This window comes from Ursus americanus, chromosome 3 (assembly GCF_024610735.1).
Source record: "Ursus americanus isolate L20-20 chromosome 3, mUrsAme1.1.p, whole genome shotgun sequence".
NCBI lineage: Eukaryota > Metazoa > Chordata > Mammalia > Carnivora > Ursidae > Ursus > Ursus americanus.
This window is the reverse complement of record NC_142129.1, coordinates 32,675,169-32,695,756: the sequence shown is the minus strand read 5'-3', so window position 1 is coordinate 32,695,756 and position 20,588 is coordinate 32,675,169. Positions and strand designations below refer to the sequence as shown.

The 20,588-nt window shown below is 39.8% G+C and overlaps 1 protein-coding gene and 1 long non-coding RNA gene across 3 annotated transcripts in view; both read left to right on the top strand.

Annotated features, from left to right (window-relative positions):
* LOC148110361 (uncharacterized) overlaps positions 1–14,904 on the top strand; it is a 28,105-nt gene extending 13,201 nt beyond the window's left edge. The window contains exon 2 of the long non-coding RNA XR_015723892.1: positions 380–14,904. This is a non-coding gene — a long non-coding RNA (uncharacterized LOC148110361). The remainder of the gene's footprint in view (positions 1–379) is intronic.
* CAV1 (caveolin 1) overlaps positions 1–20,004 on the top strand; it is a 34,961-nt gene extending 14,957 nt beyond the window's left edge. For both annotated transcript variants that reach the window (XM_045792795.1, XM_045792796.2), the window contains exon 3: positions 17,780–20,004. In XM_045792795.1, coding sequence (XP_045648751.1) covers positions 17,780–18,121 — 342 coding nt within the window. In that variant the 3' untranslated portion in view covers positions 18,122–20,004. The remainder of the gene's footprint in view (positions 1–17,779) is intronic.
* The last annotated feature ends 584 nt before the right edge of the window (positions 20,005–20,588 follow it).

The following is a 20,588-nucleotide window of genomic DNA, read 5'->3' as shown; positions in this document are numbered from 1 at the left end:
AAAAAACTTTCAGGACCATAAGGGCCACAGTGGGGAAATTATTACTTCTTTAGATCCTCATTTTGGGGAATCCCTAACATTTTTATTGAAATATGATATTGTCTCTCAAATTCCTATTACAAAAAATACTTTCTGGAACTCTATCTACTATAGCAACTGCGAAAGACTGACTTTGTATGTGGGATAAATCTCATGTCACTTATGTGATCCAGCCCTACTGTTTCCCCTTTCTTTTGCTTGTTCTTTCTATTCTCCCCAAGAGGAAGATCATCTGGTTAGGGTATCATGCCTATCTCCCCTTTTTCTACCTGGGTTCATGGCTCAGGCATACTAAGAATGGAGCTAACGACATGCACTGGTTTTTCTCCTAATGGTGCAGAAGCCACAGGAAGCTTCAATGGACCTAGGGACAGGCAGGTCTTCTTCATTTCTCCAGTGCCTGGCACAGAGAACAGACCTCAAGTCCCTAAGAAGTACTTTACTGATGCCAGTCACTCTTCAGAGCAGATGGGGAAACTGAGCCTCAGAAGAAATCTGAATTCTAGCCCCTCTCTTGGACACTGACCTCGAGTGTTACCTCGGCCTTGGAAAAGTGACTCGGACCCTATGGACAGCAGTTTCTTCACCTATAGCAATCAAGAAGAGACTAGATGGTCCCTAAGTTGCGTTCATTTCTAAAAAGCCGTGATCCAGTTGACCAGTATTCACTAAAGATTGGAAGCCTGTAAAGGTGCATGAAGTCCATTCAAAGAGAATGGTGGAAAACCCCTCATCTATGCTACGTTTATTACCTTCTTCCTAGATTTTACCAATGGTCATTCTCATTCTTAATACTCAGGCTGTGGGATTTAGCTAAGTCATCTTTGAAATACTGAGCTATCAACAGATAGCATGCTGAATGCAAATATACCACAAATAAATATTTGGGACTAAAGAGATCAAGAGCTGGACTTCATTTTCCCTTCTCATCTGTGCTCAGCACTGTGTAATCCCTTTCATTGTCCTTGCCTCAAAATTGGGATGTTTGTGTTCCAAGATAGATGAGAAAATCAGTTCCAAAGTAGGTTACAAACTTTCAGGAATCTTTTTTGTAACCAGTTAATTCCTCTTAGTTCACATAACAGAGTGCATCATTACTTGCAACTTTAGTTAGAGCAATGGTCTTAAAAAGGTCTAGCTAAATAAAAAATGCTCAGACTTTCCGAGTGCTGACAGTTGTCAAATTCACCAAGTTCATGTGGCCACATTTCTGAAGTTCTTTAAACAGCCCATCTGTGAGCAATTGAATCAGATGACTAAGAACTACAGAGCGGAAGCGCTATTACTTTGAGTCAGATTTTCCCATTAGCCAGCTATAGCTTATTTCTCTCTGATCCATAAAAAGTTTCAAATTTAGGGCCTGTATGATTTTAATCCCATCACTTAGCACCCAAGCTGTATGATTCTGAAGGTAAAAATGAAGTTGTTTGAATTTCAGACCACCTGAACATTCTTCAGGAACTCATCAGCTCCCTAAAGCAAAGCTATGCCTACATCTGTAGGTTTGAACCCAAATTTCATGAGAAGCAAAAACTGAATTGATCTGTCTTCACTGTCATTAGTCACCTTTGATCACTTTTTTACCAAAATTACTGTGACTGGGTTAGAGTAAATTAATGCAATCAATAAATGCAATTACTAACCCTTGGACAGCATAATAAGACATTCAGAACTTCTTTCCTAAAGGAGATTTTATCAGGTTATTGCTCTTGTAAATAGAAGAAAGAGAGAAATATAATGTAGCAAATGGCAGCATTCACTAATTCATTCATTAATTCAGCAAATATTAACTTAGTACTTATTATATTCCAGGGAGCTTACAGGCTAGCAGCAGAAATAATCTCTCTCTCTCTTTCTCTCTCTCTCTCTCTCTCTCTCTCTGACACACACACACACACACACACACACACACACACACACACACGTACTCACTCACTCAAACCATTAAATAAATGTCAGATATGCTGGATGATAAAAACACCCAGGTGAGAAAAGGGGTGGAGACCAGAAAGAAGTCTTTGAAGAAAGAACATCTAAGTTAACATATGACCAATAACGCAGAGTTAGCCAGGTGAAGAGTGATGGAAGGAGCGTTCTAAGCAAAACCAACAGCGGGTGGGAAGGCCCTAAAGCAGGGTACGGTTTGGACCATTGTCCTGAAAGAAATTATTCAAAATTCCAGTGTACACTCACATGATTACTGATTTGGGGAAGAGCAAGAAAATGAATTCCTCTTCCTTAACAGTTATGGTAGTGCACCACAGAAGGACATCACCTCTCCTTGGTAAAGATTCCTGAGTGAGCTTGAGCAGCCAGAGGCCATCTCTATTTCATTTGCACTACTCCCTTTTCAATGACCCATAACCAGCTCACAACCCTATTCTGGCTCTGTTTCCTTGTTTGACTTATTCCAACCTCAAAAAGTAGGTGCTTCATAAATATTGAATGAATAAATGAATGAATGAACTCACAAGGCCACAGTATTATAAACCAAAAGTTCCTGCAATAAATATACAAGCATTCTAGGCTATAAATATTTCTAAAGTTCAAGTCCTATCTCATCACATCAAATTCTGATTTCCTAGAGCAGTGGTTTTCAACCAGGGATAATTCTGCACCCCCTCCTAGGGGATATTTGGCAATGTCTGCAGTTATTTTCCGTTGTCACAGTTTAAGGGTTACTACTGGCATCTAACGGGTAGAGGACAGGGATACTGATAACCACTCTACAGTGCACAGGATAGCACCTCTACCTTCACCCCAACAACAAGGATTATCCAGCCCAAAATGCTAACAGGGCTCAGAGAAACCCCAGGGTAGAGGTTGGGGGCTGTGTCTTGGGAGCTATGTAATGGGCTATGATTATCCTTGCTTAGACCTGACTAGAACTCTAGTTTAGATCCTTTTCCTCACTTGCCTAGCAATGTTCAAACCTGCAGAGATTTATTTCATCCATTTTCTGTTTGTTTAATAAACAGACTCCAAGCACTGGAGGGAAAAATGTTCCAGGAGTGAGGTAAAACGAAAGCTGTTAGTAACCCTAGTTTGACTTGACTGAATGGTAGGAAACAACCTCTGCCATCAGGAAGTAAATTGTAGAAACTGAAAAGAAGTTAAGACTATTTAAAAAGCTCTGGTTCAAACAAATGTCTATGCAAACCAACGGGTAGTTTGAAAACATTACCCGTTGTAATGAAGACATTACCCGTTGTAGTGAAGACATTACTGTTTCTTGAGTCTTTGTTAGAATGGAAAGAGCTTTTATTTATTTTTTTAGTGTGGTAATCATTCATATTTGTCCCATGACACACCCAGAAGTTTAAAAGAATAACAAACTCCCAAGTGTAAACACAGAATTTAGTAAACAAGTGAGGCTTGCTCACTAATGTGAGTGAATCCTTATAATTACCTGTTTGGATAGAATAAGATTTTAATGCATTAACCAAAACAGGACTTTTCTATTAAGAAAGAGAACTTCCAACACTTCCAAGGGCTGAGTTATTTCTCCTCAAGGATGGCACACATAAGTCTCCCCAAGGTATCACCCCTTCCTGTTCAAGTTCAGTGCTTCAGTGTCAAGGCTCCTATCACTAACCCTTGCCATGGCCTATGTTTACACTGTTCACTGTTCCATGTCATTCATTTGGTGACACTCAACATCAACAAGTGCCACCAAATCAATACCAGAAGCCTGATGATTTAAATAAGGAATCAAAAGAGCAGTGGTTTTCAACTAGGGATAATTTTGCACCCCCTCCTAGGTGACATTTGGCAATGTCTGCAGTTATTTTCCATTGTCACAGTTTAAGGAGTTCTGAGCCATCTGCCGCTAGGCACTTTTTGTGATCATAAAAATGTGAGGTCATGTAGACTGAAGAGATGGTTCCAAGTTCCTAAAGAAGGCTCAGAACCAGCTGGTTGCAGGTACACCAAATGTGATTTTAGGTTTCTACCTGGGATCCCAGAAAAAAAGGGTAGACAGCCTCCCCGAGGAAGTATGGTAACGCTCTGGAATCTGGAAATCATCTGATCATGGAGGATAGTTTTTAGCAATTTTTAAAAGGGATGTATAATCATTTCTTGGGGCTACCTTAAAAAGTATCACAAACTCTGTGGCTTAAAGTAGTAGAAGTTTATAGTCTCATGGTTCTGGAGGCTAGATGCCCAAAATCAAGATGTCACCAGGGCCATGCTCCCTCTGAAACATGTATGGAAATCCTTCTTTGTCTCTTAGTTCCTGGTGGTTTGCTGGCAATCTTTGGCATTCCTTGGCTTGCAGCTGCCTAACGCCAGTCAATTACATAACCTTCTCCCTGTGTGTCTTCTCATTACCGTCTTCTTATAAGGATGCCAGCCATATTGGATGAAGGGCCCACCCTACTCCAGTATGACCTATCCTAATTACATCTGCAAGACCCTATCTCCAAATATGGTCACATTCTGAATTACTGGGGGTTAGGATTTCAACGTATCTTTTTGAGGGAGACACAATTCAATGCATAACAGGATATAAACTAGGAATGTATATCTTTGTTATCAAAACAGGGAAATTTAACTTAAATTTTCAAAGTGTAATACAAACCGTAGGGTAATTCACACTTTCTCGTAAGAAGAGCAAAAGATGGAAAAACCTGTTGGTTACTTTCAAATGAATGAAAAAGAAAAAGAAGGCAAAAAGGAATTAATCTAAAGCAAAGAGAGTCCCATTACTTCATGTTGGTGCCACTTTCTGACAAATCCAGGAGCTCGGTCAGCTGGGGCATCTTCTTCCCCAGGGCATATTTGGTTGCCGTGTGCCTTATGTTTATAATAAACTCCAGAAGGTTGATGCACTTGATAGAGATGACCTAATCCTTCTTGTTTGCATAATGGCAGAATGCAAAATAAGCATTCACCTGCCTGAAATAATTCCAGGAATGCCAAGAGGTTCTCTTTTTCCAAAATATCTCCTCCATTCTTCCAACAGTTACTCAAATCCCTAACACTTCCCCTTTTCTCCTGGTGGGGGTGCCTGGGCCAGAAGCTCCTGATGTAGCATTGACCATTGCCCAGACACTATCCCAAACATTTCGCATAAGTTAAGTCATTTAGTACACAGAACAATCCTATGAAGTAAGTACTATTTTACCACCAATTTACAGGTGAGAAACTAAGACAGGCTTAGCTTATGTGAGGTAACATGGCAGAGTTGAGATTCAAACCCAGCCCTGGTGCTATCAACCAGGGGACAATACTGCCTCTCAAAAGTAGGGAGCAACACAGTAACTAACCTACTATCATGCCCACACAGAAATGAGTGTCAGATTTTTCAGGGCCTTTCACCTAGCAGAAAATGAAGCCTAAGTCAGGCTTTGTTCCTCAAAGTGTTCTCCCCAGACTATTTGCATCAAAATGGGGGCGGGGAATATACCTGGACCCTACCTTTGAACCACTGATTCAGAATCCCAAGAATCTGCATTTTAACAAACATCCCCAGAAACTTCTTGAGTGTACTAATGCTGGATAACCACTGGCCCTACAGGAATGGAATAAGATATAATGTTATAGTAAATTTGGAACAACCAGGGAGAGATGACAAGGCAATGGGGACCTTGGCAACCAATGGTCAGTCAACGACCCAGGGATCCTGGCTATAGAGGAGCTTGGTTGCTGGGGAGTGAGGGTAATGCTGAGCATGGAGGCTTGACAGCAGGAGGACAGCCACATCCTCTGGCTTGGATCACTTGCTCTGTCCTGGTGAACATCATTATTTGCTGAGTCAGGGAGGCATTTTCTATCAGTTTGGATGGGAAGCATGGGTGCAGGCAAGGGAGAGCAACCAGAGCATGTGGATTCAGAAATTCCTATGTGACTCCATTTGAATGAGCAGGGTTGCATAAACAGAACAAGAATTTTGGTGTGGGGTTAAAGAAAATGGTATGATAGAGGAAGAATTGAATGAGGATCTGAGAGACAGAAGTCCTGTATTTGGCCCAGTCACTGATTACAACCTCCCTGAGGCTCAGTCTCCTAGTCTGTAAAATAGGGAAGATAACCCCTGCCTTGCAGCTCCTCACATACATACAGGATGTAATGTGAATCCAGCGAGGTACATAGTGCTCCATAACGTAAATCACTGCACTCCAAGGCCTCTGTAAAAGTCCGCTGCCTCAGAATATACAGTTGACCCTTGAACTAATGGCACCAGCCCTCTGTGTAGTTAAAAATCCATGTACAACTTTTGACTCCCCCAAAACTTAACTACTAAGAGCCTACTGTTGACTGTATTTATCAAAAAAAAAAATCTGTGTTTAACTGGACCCACACAGTTCAAACCCATGTTGCTCAAGGGTCAACTGTATCTACCACCCTAATGCTTTGCCTTTCTCTGTACCTCTTCTTTTTTTTTTTTAAAGATTTTATTTATTTATTTGACAGAGATAGAGACAGCCAGCGAGAGAGGGAACACAAGCAGGGGGAGTGGGAGAGGAAGAAGCAGGCTCATAGCAGAGGAGCCTGATGTGGGGCTCGATCCCACAACGCCAGGATCACGCCCTGAGCCGAAGGCAGACACCCAACCGCTGTGCCACCCAGGCGCCCCCCTCTGTACCTCTTCTTATACTCCCGCCAGGAAAGTAAACACAGTCACCTATATTCATTCTAAGTACAAATTACTTGTAGGCCTCCTTTCCTGCACTGGGAACACACACACACACACACACACACACGACAGGGAAGCATGGGGGAAAAAAAACCAAGTTCACTTCCTCACCCTATCCATTCCCTGCTTGGGTGTTCTGCTGATCCTCTGCTTCCTTTCTGAGACCCCACCTCACCATACTCCAGTGAATGCCCCCTGCTTTTAGGCCAGGTTTACACAATTGTAGTTATTCAGATCATTGGCGCAAAACCCAATCAAGCAAAAACATCCTTTAATCAATATTTTCTTTCTAAATATTTCTAAATAAATATTTTCTTAATATCTTTCCTTAAAGGTGAAGACTTCAGAGCTTGAATTGCCCCTTTCCGTGATGCCCAAGTCACCTAAATGATAACTAACCCTCCACTTCATGTTGATCAGAATGGTCATGGCATTATAGGGCTATGGTAAATAAGAACATCATTTTGAATAAAATGGGATACCAAAAAAATAGATAAATAAAAGTCCACTTGTGACAGCAGGCAACGAATTCATAGGAGATAATATGATGGTTAGTGAAAAGCGCTATATATATGCCTGTATCCTTCTGAGAGACATACATAGCTCCTTTAAAAGAGTATAGTTATTGAAGAAATATTTATTTGCTAATTAATGTGTGCATAGTACTACTAGGTATCATGGAAGATACCAAGATGTGTGCAACAGACCCAGACTTCCCTTAAGTCTTGGTTTGGTCCAGCCATTTCTTAGTAAAGTGACCTCTTCTTAGTGGGAAAATAAAAGACAATTTTCCATTCTTATTATGAAGATAACCTAGAACTTCACAAGTTTGTGAAGCAGGGCACTATAAATGTGAAGTATCATTATTCTGAGGCTTCTATAATGTCTGGAAAGCAACACGAGGAAGGGCAGTCCAAAGGAACAGACTCAAGGATCCCAGCTAGAGGCCCAAGTCAGGGATTGCAGATCTCCTCTGAATGCCTCCCCTTGCACCTCAACCCTCTCCTCTCACTCTGAGAGGTAGATAAATACCCCCATTTTAACCTCTTCCAGCTTGAAACGCTGATTAGTAATGCAGACATCTCCCTTCCTCCCCAGGAGGCAACCCTGTGTTCTTATGCAAGGTGTAGTTGCCTAGTACCTGCCACCCAAGGCAGCCCAAATCACGTCAGTGTTCCCACCCCAGGTTTACATTTTTCTTAGGGCTACATAGGGATGCTCTGGGAATCCAAGGAAGTACAGGCATTGACACAACCCAGACCTCCTGTTTTTAGTTGGTGCTGCAAGAACACTGCAGCCTTTTCCCTCAGTGGTGCCAGTCTGGCCCAGTAAACACATGGGTACTTGCCCTTGCCCCTGAGAAAACACATGGGCATTAGGGCAAAGTTCCTGTGTTCTGGTAACATTTAATTGTGCTAGTTCTCAAGCCTCTCTGCGCCCACACATTCATGCACATTTATTCTGTTGACTTCAAAGGCTGCTCAACATGTTGGAAATATGTGTGAGAACAGTGAAGGGAGCTTGCAATTAGTCTAAACCTTCTTTCTAGATGACTGGGTTTGGTACATACGTTAGGATTTTAGAAGTACATATTTGATATTTTTAAATATACTTTTGTTTATACTGGGTTTAGAATCATGAAAATAAATCAGGATTTCTATTGCCAGTTAGTGTGTTTTTCATAATAAATAAGTCATTCATCCTTGTCCAATAATACATATTTATAGGTTTAAATTAGGGAAAGCTTTTCAAAGGGAATTTCCATTCATTATCCACCAACTTCCAGATGCCATCCAGCATATGAGGAGCTTCCAAAGAGAAGCAGGAAGCCAACTAGGGCTTCAAGGCATGGAAGGAAAAGAGTAGCATGGACAAAAAGGAGCTGTTACTAGATCCAAAGGGGCAGGCATAACTCTGGTTTAGTCTTTTGCATGAGAAAAGAGAAATCTTGTTAAAAATACAGATTCCCCAGGTCCCGCCCCAGAGAATCTGACCTGAGAATGAAATGGGGCCTGAGTATTTGCATTTTTTTAAAAGATTTTATTTATTTATTTGACAGAGAGAGAGACAGCCAGTGAGAGAGGGAACATGAGCAGGGGAGTGGGAGAGGAAGAAGCAGGCTCCCAGCAGAGCAGGGAGCCTGATGCAGGGCTCCATCCCAGGACCCTGGGATCAGGCGGCCCTGAGCCGAAGGCAGATGCTTAAGGACTGAGCCACCCAGGTGCCCTTGAGTATTTGCATTTTTTAGAAGCACCCTCCCCCAGTTGATTCCTTTGCCACATGGTCCTGCTGAGAACCCCTAGGAATTGGGGACTCCTGTACTAGTTCACTCACAAGTATTAAGTGTAAGAGTCCAGATTTGGTGATGGGCCTTCTATATGGAGCTGACTCAGTCTTTTGTACATATCTGGTTATAAATCCAAGCCACTTTAGGTAAATGAATGATCACACCATAAATAGCCTAAAACTTTTCTAACATTCTGTATGATGTGAATTGAAGAAAGTTGAAAATGCTCTTTCCTTTTCATATATTTCAGTATTTTGCCCCAAGACTGAATTTCAGGATATTTATTTTGTTCTTGTTGTTATTATCTAAATTCAATTAATTAACATCTAATGTATTATTGGTTTCAGAGGTAGAGGTCAGTGATTCATCAGTCTTATATAATACCCAGTGCTCATTATATCACGTGCCTTCCTTAATGTCCATCACCCAGTTACCCCATCTCCTCACTCTCCTACCTCCCAGCATCCCTGTTTGTTTCCTATGATTAAGAGTCTTTTATAGTTTGTCTCCCTCTCTGATTTCATCTTGTTTTCTCTTTCCTTCCCTTCCTATATGATCCTCTGTTTTGTTTCTTAAATTCCACATATGAGTGAGATCATATGATAATTGTCTTTCTTTGATTGACTTATTTTACTTAGCATAATACCCTCAAGTTCCATCCAGGTCATTGGAAATGGCAAGATTTCACCAATAGTATAAGAGGGTTTCCCTTTCTCCACATCCTCACCAACATCTGTCATTTCCTGACTTGTTAATTTTAGCTATCTGACTGGTATGAGGTGGTATCTCATTGTGGTTTTGATTTGTATTTCCCTGATGCCAAGTGATGTTGAGCATTTTTTCATGTGTCTGTTGGCCATTTGTATGCCTTCTCTGGAGAAATGTCTGTTCATGTTTTCTACCCATTTCTTGACTAGATTATTTGTTCTTTGGGTGTTGAGTTTGATAAGTTCTTTATAGATCCTGGATACCAGCCCTTTATCTGATTAGACATTTGCAAATATCTTCTTTCATTCTCTTGGTTGTCTTTTGGTTTTGTCAATTGTTTCCTTTGCTGTACAAAAGCTTTTTATCTTGATGAAGTCCCAATAGTTCATTTTTGCCTTTGTTTCCCTTGCCTTTGGAGATGTGTCTAGCAAGAAGTTGTTGTGGCTGAGGTCACTGAGGTTGCTAACTGTGTTTTCTTCTAGGATTCTGATGAATTCCTGTCTCACATCTAGGTATTTCATCCATTTTGAGTCTATTTTTGTGTATGGTGTAAGGAAATGGTCCAGTTTCATTCTTCTGTATATGGCTGTCCAATTTTCCCAACACCATTTGTTAAAGAAACTGTCTTTTTTCCTTTGGATATTCTTTCCTGCTTTGTCGAAGATTTGTTGACCATAAAGTTGAGGGTCCATTTCTGGGTTCTCTATTCTGTTCCATTGATCTATGTGTCTGTTTTTGTGCCATACTGTCTTGATGATTACAGCTTTGTAATAGAGCTTGACCAGGATATTTATATATATTCGCTGCATATAATTTCCTATAAGCACAAGAATTGAATTATCTAATAGAAAGAGAAATGAAGCGGAAAATAAATTTAAAAAAAGAAAAGGAGAAATGATACTCAAAATAAAGGTGGTTTACTTTGGAATTGTTTTAATTATCCATGGTGGCATAACAAATTACCCCAAAATTCAGTGGCCTAAAACAACAAACATTTATTATCTTGCAGCGTGTCAGGAATCCAAGTGTGGCTTAGCTTAGTGGTTCTGGCTAAGGGCCTCTCAAGGCTGCAACCCAGGTATCAGGCCTGGAGTCACTTCAAGGCTCGACTGGGAAAGGACCTACTTCCAAGCTCGCTCACACAGTTGATAGCAGGATTCAGTTCCTCCCAGGCTGTTGGACTATGGGCCTCAGTTTCTCAATGATTGTTGGCCAGTGTCTTCCCTCAGTTCCTTACACACAGACCTCTCCATAGGGCAACTCATAGCATAGTGCTGGCTTCAACTGGGCAGGCAAGCAAGACAGTAAGAAAGGAAGCAAGAGAGATGCCACACTCTTTTGTAACCTAATCTTGGAAGGGACACCCCATCACTCTTGCTATGTTTTATTATTTAGAACCACATCTCTAACTCCAGCCCACACTCAAGGGGAGGGTATTACATGGGGCATGAATACCAGGAAGTAGGGGAGAAGGAATCATTGGGAGCCATCTTAGATGCTATTTATCACAAAATACATTAATTTGTCTCTTTCATAGTTAATTTATCATCCTATTTATGCTTTACTAAAACTAATTGTTAATGTGAAGCAAACATTTTCTGTTTAGGAGCATATTCGGATTACGAGCATATTCTGGAAATGGAGTCTAGTAGTGCTAAAAAGATATGCTGAGGTTAGAAATTGAACTCAGATCTCTAAATGTGGAGACATACAACTACTGTCAACCAACAGAGAAGACTGTTAGTTACTATATCACTTAGGAATGTTTTCTGCCATAGGTAACTGAAAATCTGAACAGTTGTGGCTTAAAAATAAGTGTATATATGTGTTACCTAAGAAGTCTAGAGATGGACAGCTACTGGCATTGTTTTCATAGGTTGACAATGGCAAAAGCAGCATCTTTTATACTCTTGGCCTTTAAAACATACATGGCACCTCATTGTCACAAGATGACTTCCCTACATCAAAACAACCCATCATATTCTCTTTTTTTTTAATTTTTTTAAAGGATTTTATTTATTTATTTGACACAGAGATAGAGACAGCCAGCGAGAGAGGGAACACAAGCAGGGGGAGTGGGAGAGGAAGAAGCAGGCTCATAGCAGAGGAGCCCGATGTGGGGCTCGATCCCATAACGCCGGGATCACGCCCTGAGCCGAAGGCAGACGCTTAACCGCTGTGCCACCCAGGCGCCCCAACACATCATATTCTAAGCAGGATAAAAGGACAAAGGGCCATATCAGGCACCTCTGTCTCTTTTCATAAGGAAGATAAAGCTTTCCTGGAAATCCCACCCAGCAGGTTTCCACTTAGCCAGAACTGGGCCACATGGCTTCCTTAAACCAGTCTCTCACCAAGGAGACTAACACTACCTTGGCAAGTCTAAACCAACCTAACTTATCTGTGAGATCAAAGGATTATTGCTATTACCTGAATAATCAGGATTCTGTGGATGCTGGGCAGACAACACGTAAGTCTTCAGTAAACATCTTGTGCATTGTTAATTATGCGTTCTGTATATCCAATACATTCACAATTTCCACTAACAGTCTAAAAAGATATTATCACATAGAAACAGAATATTCAAGCTTCATTGCTTATGAGATCCTAAATGTAAAGTTTCCTTCTTGAAAATTCCTTACTCAGAAATAAAATGTCCAGATTTTCAGACAAAAAGTGACCCTGTATTTTATTAATCCTATGTACATATAAAAAATGTTTTAAATATGTCCATGACATACTTTTAATGAGATGAAACCTTCTTAAATTTATTACATTAATAAAGTATTATCAAAACACAAGACAGATTGCTTTTCTTGACATCTGCTGCTAGATTTTTGTTGACATATGTTTCCAAAATTATAGCATCATAAGTCAATGCTGCACAAAGGAATTTAATGTCATTTATAAAAATCTAGTAATATAAACTGTTGGTTCCTTATAAAGCATCTATTAAGACATAGAAATATCACTGAAACACATTTATGCCTTTGATCTTGAGGTCTGCATAATGATTCTTGACTGAAGGGCAAGTTGTTCCAGAGATTACAAAACAGAAAATCAGTTCTTGGAGGTGTAGGTCAACCTCATTTGAGGCATTTCATTTTAAGAAAAAACTGGCACCTGCATCTCTTGGTTTTGGTTTTTGTTTTAAAGCAAATCTCTAATTCCTTTCCTGCTCCAAATCTAAGTGAGCAGATAAAGTTCCAGTCTAGGTAAGACCTACCCTCATTAAGGAGTAAGAGGAATAGGTCCCTGAAGAAATGGGACTCCAGAGTGATAGTTTTAATGAAGATAAATCAGCCAATGATGGATGTGAACAATGAGCACATTAGGGATTGCCAGAGAGAAGCACCATCATTCATTCAACAATAGACCTATGGGACCTCTTGAGAGCAAGGTGATGTTCAAGTTCCAACGCAAGCCTCTCTTTTGCACTGGCTACAGAATGTGGCAGCTAAACTGACAGGGGATGTGTAGCAGACAATAGCAGAAGAGCCCAGTAGAGTTCCTAAGCCTGAATTCCAATCCTGTGTCTGCCAGAGGTGGGAAGGTATCCTTGATCCAGTCATTTGACAGCTTTGGCCATCAATTTCTTAAATGAGACTCCATTTCTTTAAGGATTCCTTTAGCTTTAAACATCTATGAAAATGCTGAAGCAACTGTGCTTTGGGTGATAGGGAATTTTGAACTAACTATATGTAATGACTGATTATCTAGCAGAATTTTATTGGGTTCAGTGCATTATCAATACATATCAAAATGTGCAACAAAAATATTTTTCAGAATATTCCCTCCTGTTTTCTTCACCCTAGGTAGATGTACAGAAATGTTCATGTTCATGCTGTAAAAAGGACATTTCTTCTAACTTCACACAGAAATAGCTTTCAAGCCAAAGCCTTAGAAGGTAATGAGAAACTTACAGGACACCCGGAGATATGAATGGGATAGGTGGAGAAGGGATATGGTGAGAAAGATGTAAGTTCCTAGGGATATAGTGTTGAGCACAGGGCTAGACCTAGGCCTGGGAATCAGGAAGTTAGAGTTCTAATTTCAGCTTTTCCACTGATTCACTTGGGACCTTGAGAATGTCTGGCCCATTTTAATCCTTCTGTGCCTCAGTTTCCTTATCTGCCAATTAGAGTGAGAGTTCTTGGCTGGGTGCCCAGGATTGTGAGAACACACTGTGCAGGGCCAAGAAAATACAAGCAGTACCAAAAATGCAAAACATCCTAGTTACTAGATGTCCTAACTTAAAATGGAAACACTATCAAAAGTAATTCCTTTAATAATCAAAATGCAAATGTTTTAGGAAGCATATCTATGTGGGTCAAAATTAAGCAAGTAAGACTATTATAGGGGCTTGTAACCCCAGGTATACAAAAGCAAAAAGAGCTCACACTTGAAGCTGAACAAGTTTCAGCTTTGCCACTTAACATTTGTGTGACCCTGAGCGATTTTTTAACTTCCTACACTACCCTCATCTATAAAATGGAAATAATGGTACGCATCTCAGAGAATTGTGGTGAAGATCATTATAGTTGGAAATTAGTTCTTTTGAGCCACTGGTGGTTTGTGGTTGATAGTTTCTGCTATAATTGTCAATTAAAAAGCTAATCACCCACAGCAAGGAATTTTTTAATGCTACTATTTATCGAGCATTTACTATACTGTAATGCTGTATACCCATGTTAAGCAGTTTTCATAAATTATCTCATGTGCTCACAAAAACCTATTACTATTACTGTTGCAGAAATGGAAGTAGAAAGAAAGTAAGTTTTATTTCTGGTTCCAACGTGTTTCCTTAACCTGCCTTACTTTCTTTTTCTCAGCTACATCCAATTGGCTATACTTCAGGCATCTTCAGGCATCTTAAATTTTCAGGACTAAAACAGCAACTAACAAACTGAATATAATTATTAACATGTTATTTTTGTCATGTTGCTATCCACCCCTGGAGACCTGCCCTAAATTCACTTGAAGATAAATTATGCTCACTGGCAGTTAAGAATTTCCAATATGTGGGGCGCCTGGGTAGCGCAGTCGTTAAAGCGTCTGCCTTCGGCTCAGGGCGTGATCCCGGCGTACCGGGATCGAGTCCCACATCGGGCTCCTCCGCTGTGAGCCTGCTTCTTCCTCTCCCACTCCCCCTGCTGTGTTCCCTCTCTCGCTGGCTGTCTCCATCTCTGTCAAATAAATAAATAAAATCTTTAAAAAAAAAAAAAAAAAAGAATTTCCAATATGTTTGTCAAAAAATGCATTTATAGTTATGCTTAGAAAAATTAAGTTGTTATCAAGAAATCTTACCCACATTCATATGTTCAGAGATCTTCACTGAGGACCAACTGTATATATGATGTACATAACCTCATCGCAACATTGTCCTCAGAGACCATGTTTTGAGAATTATTACAGTTACCAGAAAAGTAAAATTCAGCAAACTCTTTTTTGTTAATGTGCCTTTTAACTCTGAAATATAGTAAAACTGCCTTGGAGAAAATTTGAAAAATATTTTTCTAAAGTGAGGTGGTATTGAAGAAAGAGGCAGTATCTTTCAGACCAGATTCAAAACTCAAATCCACCTCTTATCTATCTGGACAATTTATTAACATTTCTGAACCTTGCATTTTTCCTATAAAGTGGGAATAATCTATTAAGACTTGATGTGAGTTGAATGAGAACAGTGTCTGATTATAATAGCGAGTCAACAAATGTTAGTAACTATCCCTTCCCTAGGAAAAGAATCTCGAGGCAGGCATGCTTCAAGTTCTGCTCTGTAAAGAGATAGGAATACCCCACTCCAGCAAAGTGCTCCCTGCCCTCCTTTGATAGAACACTTTCTTTACTTTTTAATAAAAGTGAGGTACCCTCTCCCATTATACACTCAAAATGTATGTTCCCATTTCAGGGCATTCATGGACCATGATTGCTCATCTTTTGACCCCATATTAAGAATGTCTGCTCTAGTGTATTATTTTTTACTTCACCAAATCTGTTTACAAAATAAGGTCTCTTTTTAAAAATAAAACTATTGGGTACCTTGCAATTGCATGAAGAAAAACTTCATAAATAAAAAGGCTTTTATTCTTAATAGCTTTGGGAAAATACAGTGTCAGAACAAAATCCCATAGTAGACAATTATGTAAAGTGCACAGAAATGTCATTAAAGGACTGATCTGAATTGCCACATATTTCATGCAACCTTTTGAAACACACAAGTAGATGTTTACCTCTGAGTCTAGATCTAAATAGGCAAAGAAGAAATTGGAATGACAATAAATCTGTTTAACTTCATTTACATAATTGTAGACATACCATTTTTACATATTACATTATTAAGGCACTGGACAATAGATAAGAAACAGAATGTTCTCGAAAATAAACTTTAACTATTGGTAAGCATCATGTACTTTTTCCAAAAGAAGTTTTATTGTGTTGAATCAAAGGTGGCATCTTGGCACTGAGAAGCTCCATGGAGTCACCCAAGTCCTCATTCCCTAATCCTGAGCTTGCCTGGATTCCTGATGATGATGGCAGTCATCAACTTGTTTGGATTTCAAACTACATTAGGTCCCTCCATATAACTGCCTTTGCCAAGCAGTTGAGCTGGCTCTGTCCTACTGTTCTATTGGTAATTTTTTTAATCCTATGCTTCAGTTGAGTTTATATAAATCCTTCCAGAGAGATAAAAGCTCCTGGGAATTCATTGTTTAGGTAACTGTGGGAGAGAATGGTATTGGGAAAGGTGTCAAGTTTGCATTCTGGTCCCACCATTGCTGTTTGCTTCATGTTAGCAAGTCACCTTCACCTCTCTGAACTTCTGTATCTTCTTTTGTAAAGGGATAACAACCCACCTTCTCAGATTGGTTTGAAACCCCAGATCACATGGAGACAATGCAAGTAGAAGCACTTGGTTACCGTTAAGTGCTATGTACTGCAAACTCATTTGATTACTTCCTTGTGGCCACCAAAAGGGACTGCTACAGGATTCACTGGTGTGGGCCACGGATATTTGCATCTATCTTTATTCAAAGCTTTACTCTGTTTGTTTAATTCAAAAGTGAAGCTTTCCCTTAACATGTATTTAACTGCCTTCCTTTCTGACTTTCTTCTTGCTGTTAATGTCACCTCGGCTTTCCTTAGCTGGCAAATCAGAATCTCAAAGCTCATCTTAAGCTTTTCTCTCTCCCTAACCTTGAAGTAACCAAATCCTGTGGGGTCTTCCTTTAACATCCCTGAAATTCATTCTTTTATTTTCTTTTTCCTGGCCACAATTCCAGTTTGGGCCCTACCATCTCAAACTTGGGATACAACAACAGTCTCTTTGCCTTGAGTCTCTTTTCTCCGGCTTTGTACACTGTTGTCAAATTCATCTTGATAAATGACCACATTGATTGTGGCTGCATTCCCACACTCCAATATCTTCAATAGATCCTCCACTGTGTATAAAATAAAATTGAGACTGGCTTTTCAACCTGTCTTTCTAGCTGTGCCCACATGGGTCTATCTGCCTGTGACACTCCCTGTATCACTCTTCCTTGTTCCTGGGATCTTGCTCACACCATTTCCAAGGTCCCTTCTTCTTTCTTCTCCAAATCATTTTCCAAGCCCTGCCCAAGTCCCACCATCCTACGAAGACTTCTTGAGTCCTCACAGCTCACAGTGATCTAATTTGCTGAAAAAAAGTCTACCAATGGAGTGTTCAAAGAGTCAGCAATCAACTATGCACTAACTACCCCTCAACACTGTGTGTGTAGTTGTGTTGGAGTACAATTAGCTTAGGTCATGTCATTTACATTTTACTGAGCACCTTGTATACTTGTCCATGTTGCCAAGTTTCACTTAAAGGCAGGAAGTTTAAAGAAACATCTAGAGAACATGTTAGCAATTCTCCTGGATTCCACCCCCAGAGATGCAGTAAGGTCCAGGTGGGGCCAAAATACCTGTTTCCAGCAAGTTCAGAGTGATGCTGATGCTGCTGGGTACCTTCAAACATCTCGCACAGAACCTGTACATAAAAGCTAATATGTATTTATGGATACTCAGCAGTGTTTTTCCTCTTTTCTTCTATTATAAGCTCACATTCTGTCACTTCTTCCTTTTAGATTGATTTTGAAGATGTGATTGCAGAGCCAGAAGGAACACACAGTTTCGATGGCATCTGGAAGGCCAGCTTCACCACCTTCACTGTGACAAAATACTGGTTTTACCGCTTGCTGTCTGCCCTCTTTGGCATCCCAATGGCGCTCATCTGGGGCATTTACTTTGCGATTCTTTCTTTCCTGCACATTTGGGCAGTTGTACCGTGCATTAAGAGTTTCCTGATTGAGATTCAGTGCATCAGCCGCGTCTATTCCATCTACGTCCACACCTTCTGTGACCCGTTCTTTGAGGCTGTTGGCAAAATATTCAGCAATATTCGCATCAACATGCAGAAAGAAATATAAATGACATTTTAAGGATAGAAGTATACCTGATTCTTTTTTTTTCCTTTTAATTTTCCTGGTGCCAATTTCAAGTTTCAAGTTGCTGGTACAGCAACAGTACATGAATGAATTTTCTTGGTTCAGAACAAAGAAATCACTCAGTTTTCATAACTATTATTTGTCTCTTCTGAGCTATTTTATCTATTTTTTTTTTGGTGGTCTCAATTTTTTAAACCCATTTAAAAGTTTTTTCCTTACATTCTTATTTGCATGTGGACCATTGTTTTTATTGGCTGAGATATGGACCTATTGTTGAAAGGTAATTTGAGAGAAATATGAAGAACTGAGGAGGAAAAAAAAAGAACAAACAACCACAAGTGCCTGTTCTAAAATGTTGATCTTTTTATGGTAAGGGAAGAAATCCTGGCTATGGCCATTAAGTGTACAGGTATGCGGGCAGGTTTTAAGCAGACTCGTCCCCCACCATCTGAAGCGTTAGTAGATTGTTGCCATTCACTTTAATGATCCAATTGGATCTAGTGATCTTTATCAAGTTAGAAAACATAATCTGCATTCACATGTTCCAACTAAGGCCTTACACTTCTTGAAATTTTAACCTGTGATTCTTTCTGTGCCTGAATATTTGTTATATAGATAATGAAACCTAAGTGCCTTCCTGTTCTTCACATTTTCCTTTTCAAATAGGGTCCAACTCATCAACTTTCATTAGGTCAGCAGCCTCCCTGAAGACCAAAATTAGAAAATCCATTCTCCACACTTACTTCTGACTCTCAGAAACAGAGTTGGATGAAGTTCATGTCTGCACTTGATCACGCAGCATCTTTATCCATATCGAGTATGGTCTACATCAACCCCATGAAACGAATTAAGGTGGACGAATGGGACTGAGCCCTCTGTGGGCTGGCAGGAGTGGAAGCCAACTTTCCCTGCCTCTCATCAGCTGAATGAGGTCAGCATGTCTATTCAGCTTCGTTTATTTTCAAGAATAATCACGCTTTCCTGACTCCAAACTAATCCATCACTGGGGTGCTTTAGTGGCTGAACATTGTGTTCCCTTTTCAGCTGATCAGTGGGCCTCCGGGGAAGGGCTCATAAAATGGAGGCCATTGTGTGAGACTGTCAGAGTTGTTGCAAATGTGACCCCCTTCAAAGTAAAGCACTTGTAACCGTCCGTTATGCTGTGACACAAAGCCCCTCCCCCGGCCAGGAGCTTTGGACCTAATCCAAGCATCACTTTGCTCAGAAAGAAGATGGGGGAGGAGGCAGTAATAAAAGATTGAGGTAATTTTGCTGGAATAAATTCAAATTCTTCTGAACTCAAACTGAGGAATTTCACCTGTAAACCTGAGTCATACAGAAAGCTGCCTGGTACATCTAAAAGCTTTTTATTCCTCCTGCTCATATTAAGAGTCTGACCTTGGGGACGTTATTTTTAACCTTCAGTTATATGCTTTTATTTTTTATTTTCATACACCTATTGGAACTCTGCTTGATTTTATTTTTCATCTCTTCTAGTTTTCCTGACACTTTAATTATCAACCTGTTACCTACTTTTAAGTTTTGCATTTAAAACAGACACTGGCATGGACATAGTTTTACTTTTAAACCGTGTACATAACTGAAAATGTAGTATATTGCATACTTTTTAAGTGTAAAGATATTTTTATCTTTATATGAGGAAAATCACTTGGGAAATTGCTTTGTGATTCAATCTATAAACTGTGTATCCCAAGACATGTCTGTTCTAGTCCCTCATGCAAATCAATTGCTGGTCCAAAAGATTGCTGAAATTTTATATGCTTACTGATATATTTTACACTTTTTTATCTTGCATGTCCTGTAAAGATTAAAGCCTGCACAATAAAAAATGTTTAACAGTTCAACAGTCAGCTTCATTATTTTTCCCCAAAACAGGTATGTATGTCAGTGTCTGTGTCCGTGTCTGTGTGTGGTGAGCATGTATACAGTGTGTGTACATATTTATAGTATGTTTATGGGAGATAATGGTCTTTCACTTGTCAACTATTGCAAAGTGGGATTAGGTGGGATCTTTGTTCTAAGGCCATCACCATGCATGAGTTACCTCAGATAAAAGTTACAATTAATAAGAACAATTTATTTAGCAGTTTACCCAATGTTTCCTTTAAGTTTTTATTTAAATTACAGTTAATATACAGTGTAATATTAGTTCCAGGTGTGTGATACAGTGATTCAACACTTCCATACAACACCCGCTGCTCATCACAACAAGTGCCTCCTTAATCCCCATCACCTGTGTAACCCATCTCCCCAACCACCCTATGTGTCATCTAATTTGAGCCCCCAACAACTTCGTGTGATGGATATTAATATTCTCATTTGGTAAAGGACAGATCCAAGGGCTAATGCCTTGAAATTTGCCATGTCTTAACCGGGATTTTTTTTTAAGAGGCATATTTCAGTCACAATTTATTTTTGGCCTTGGCTA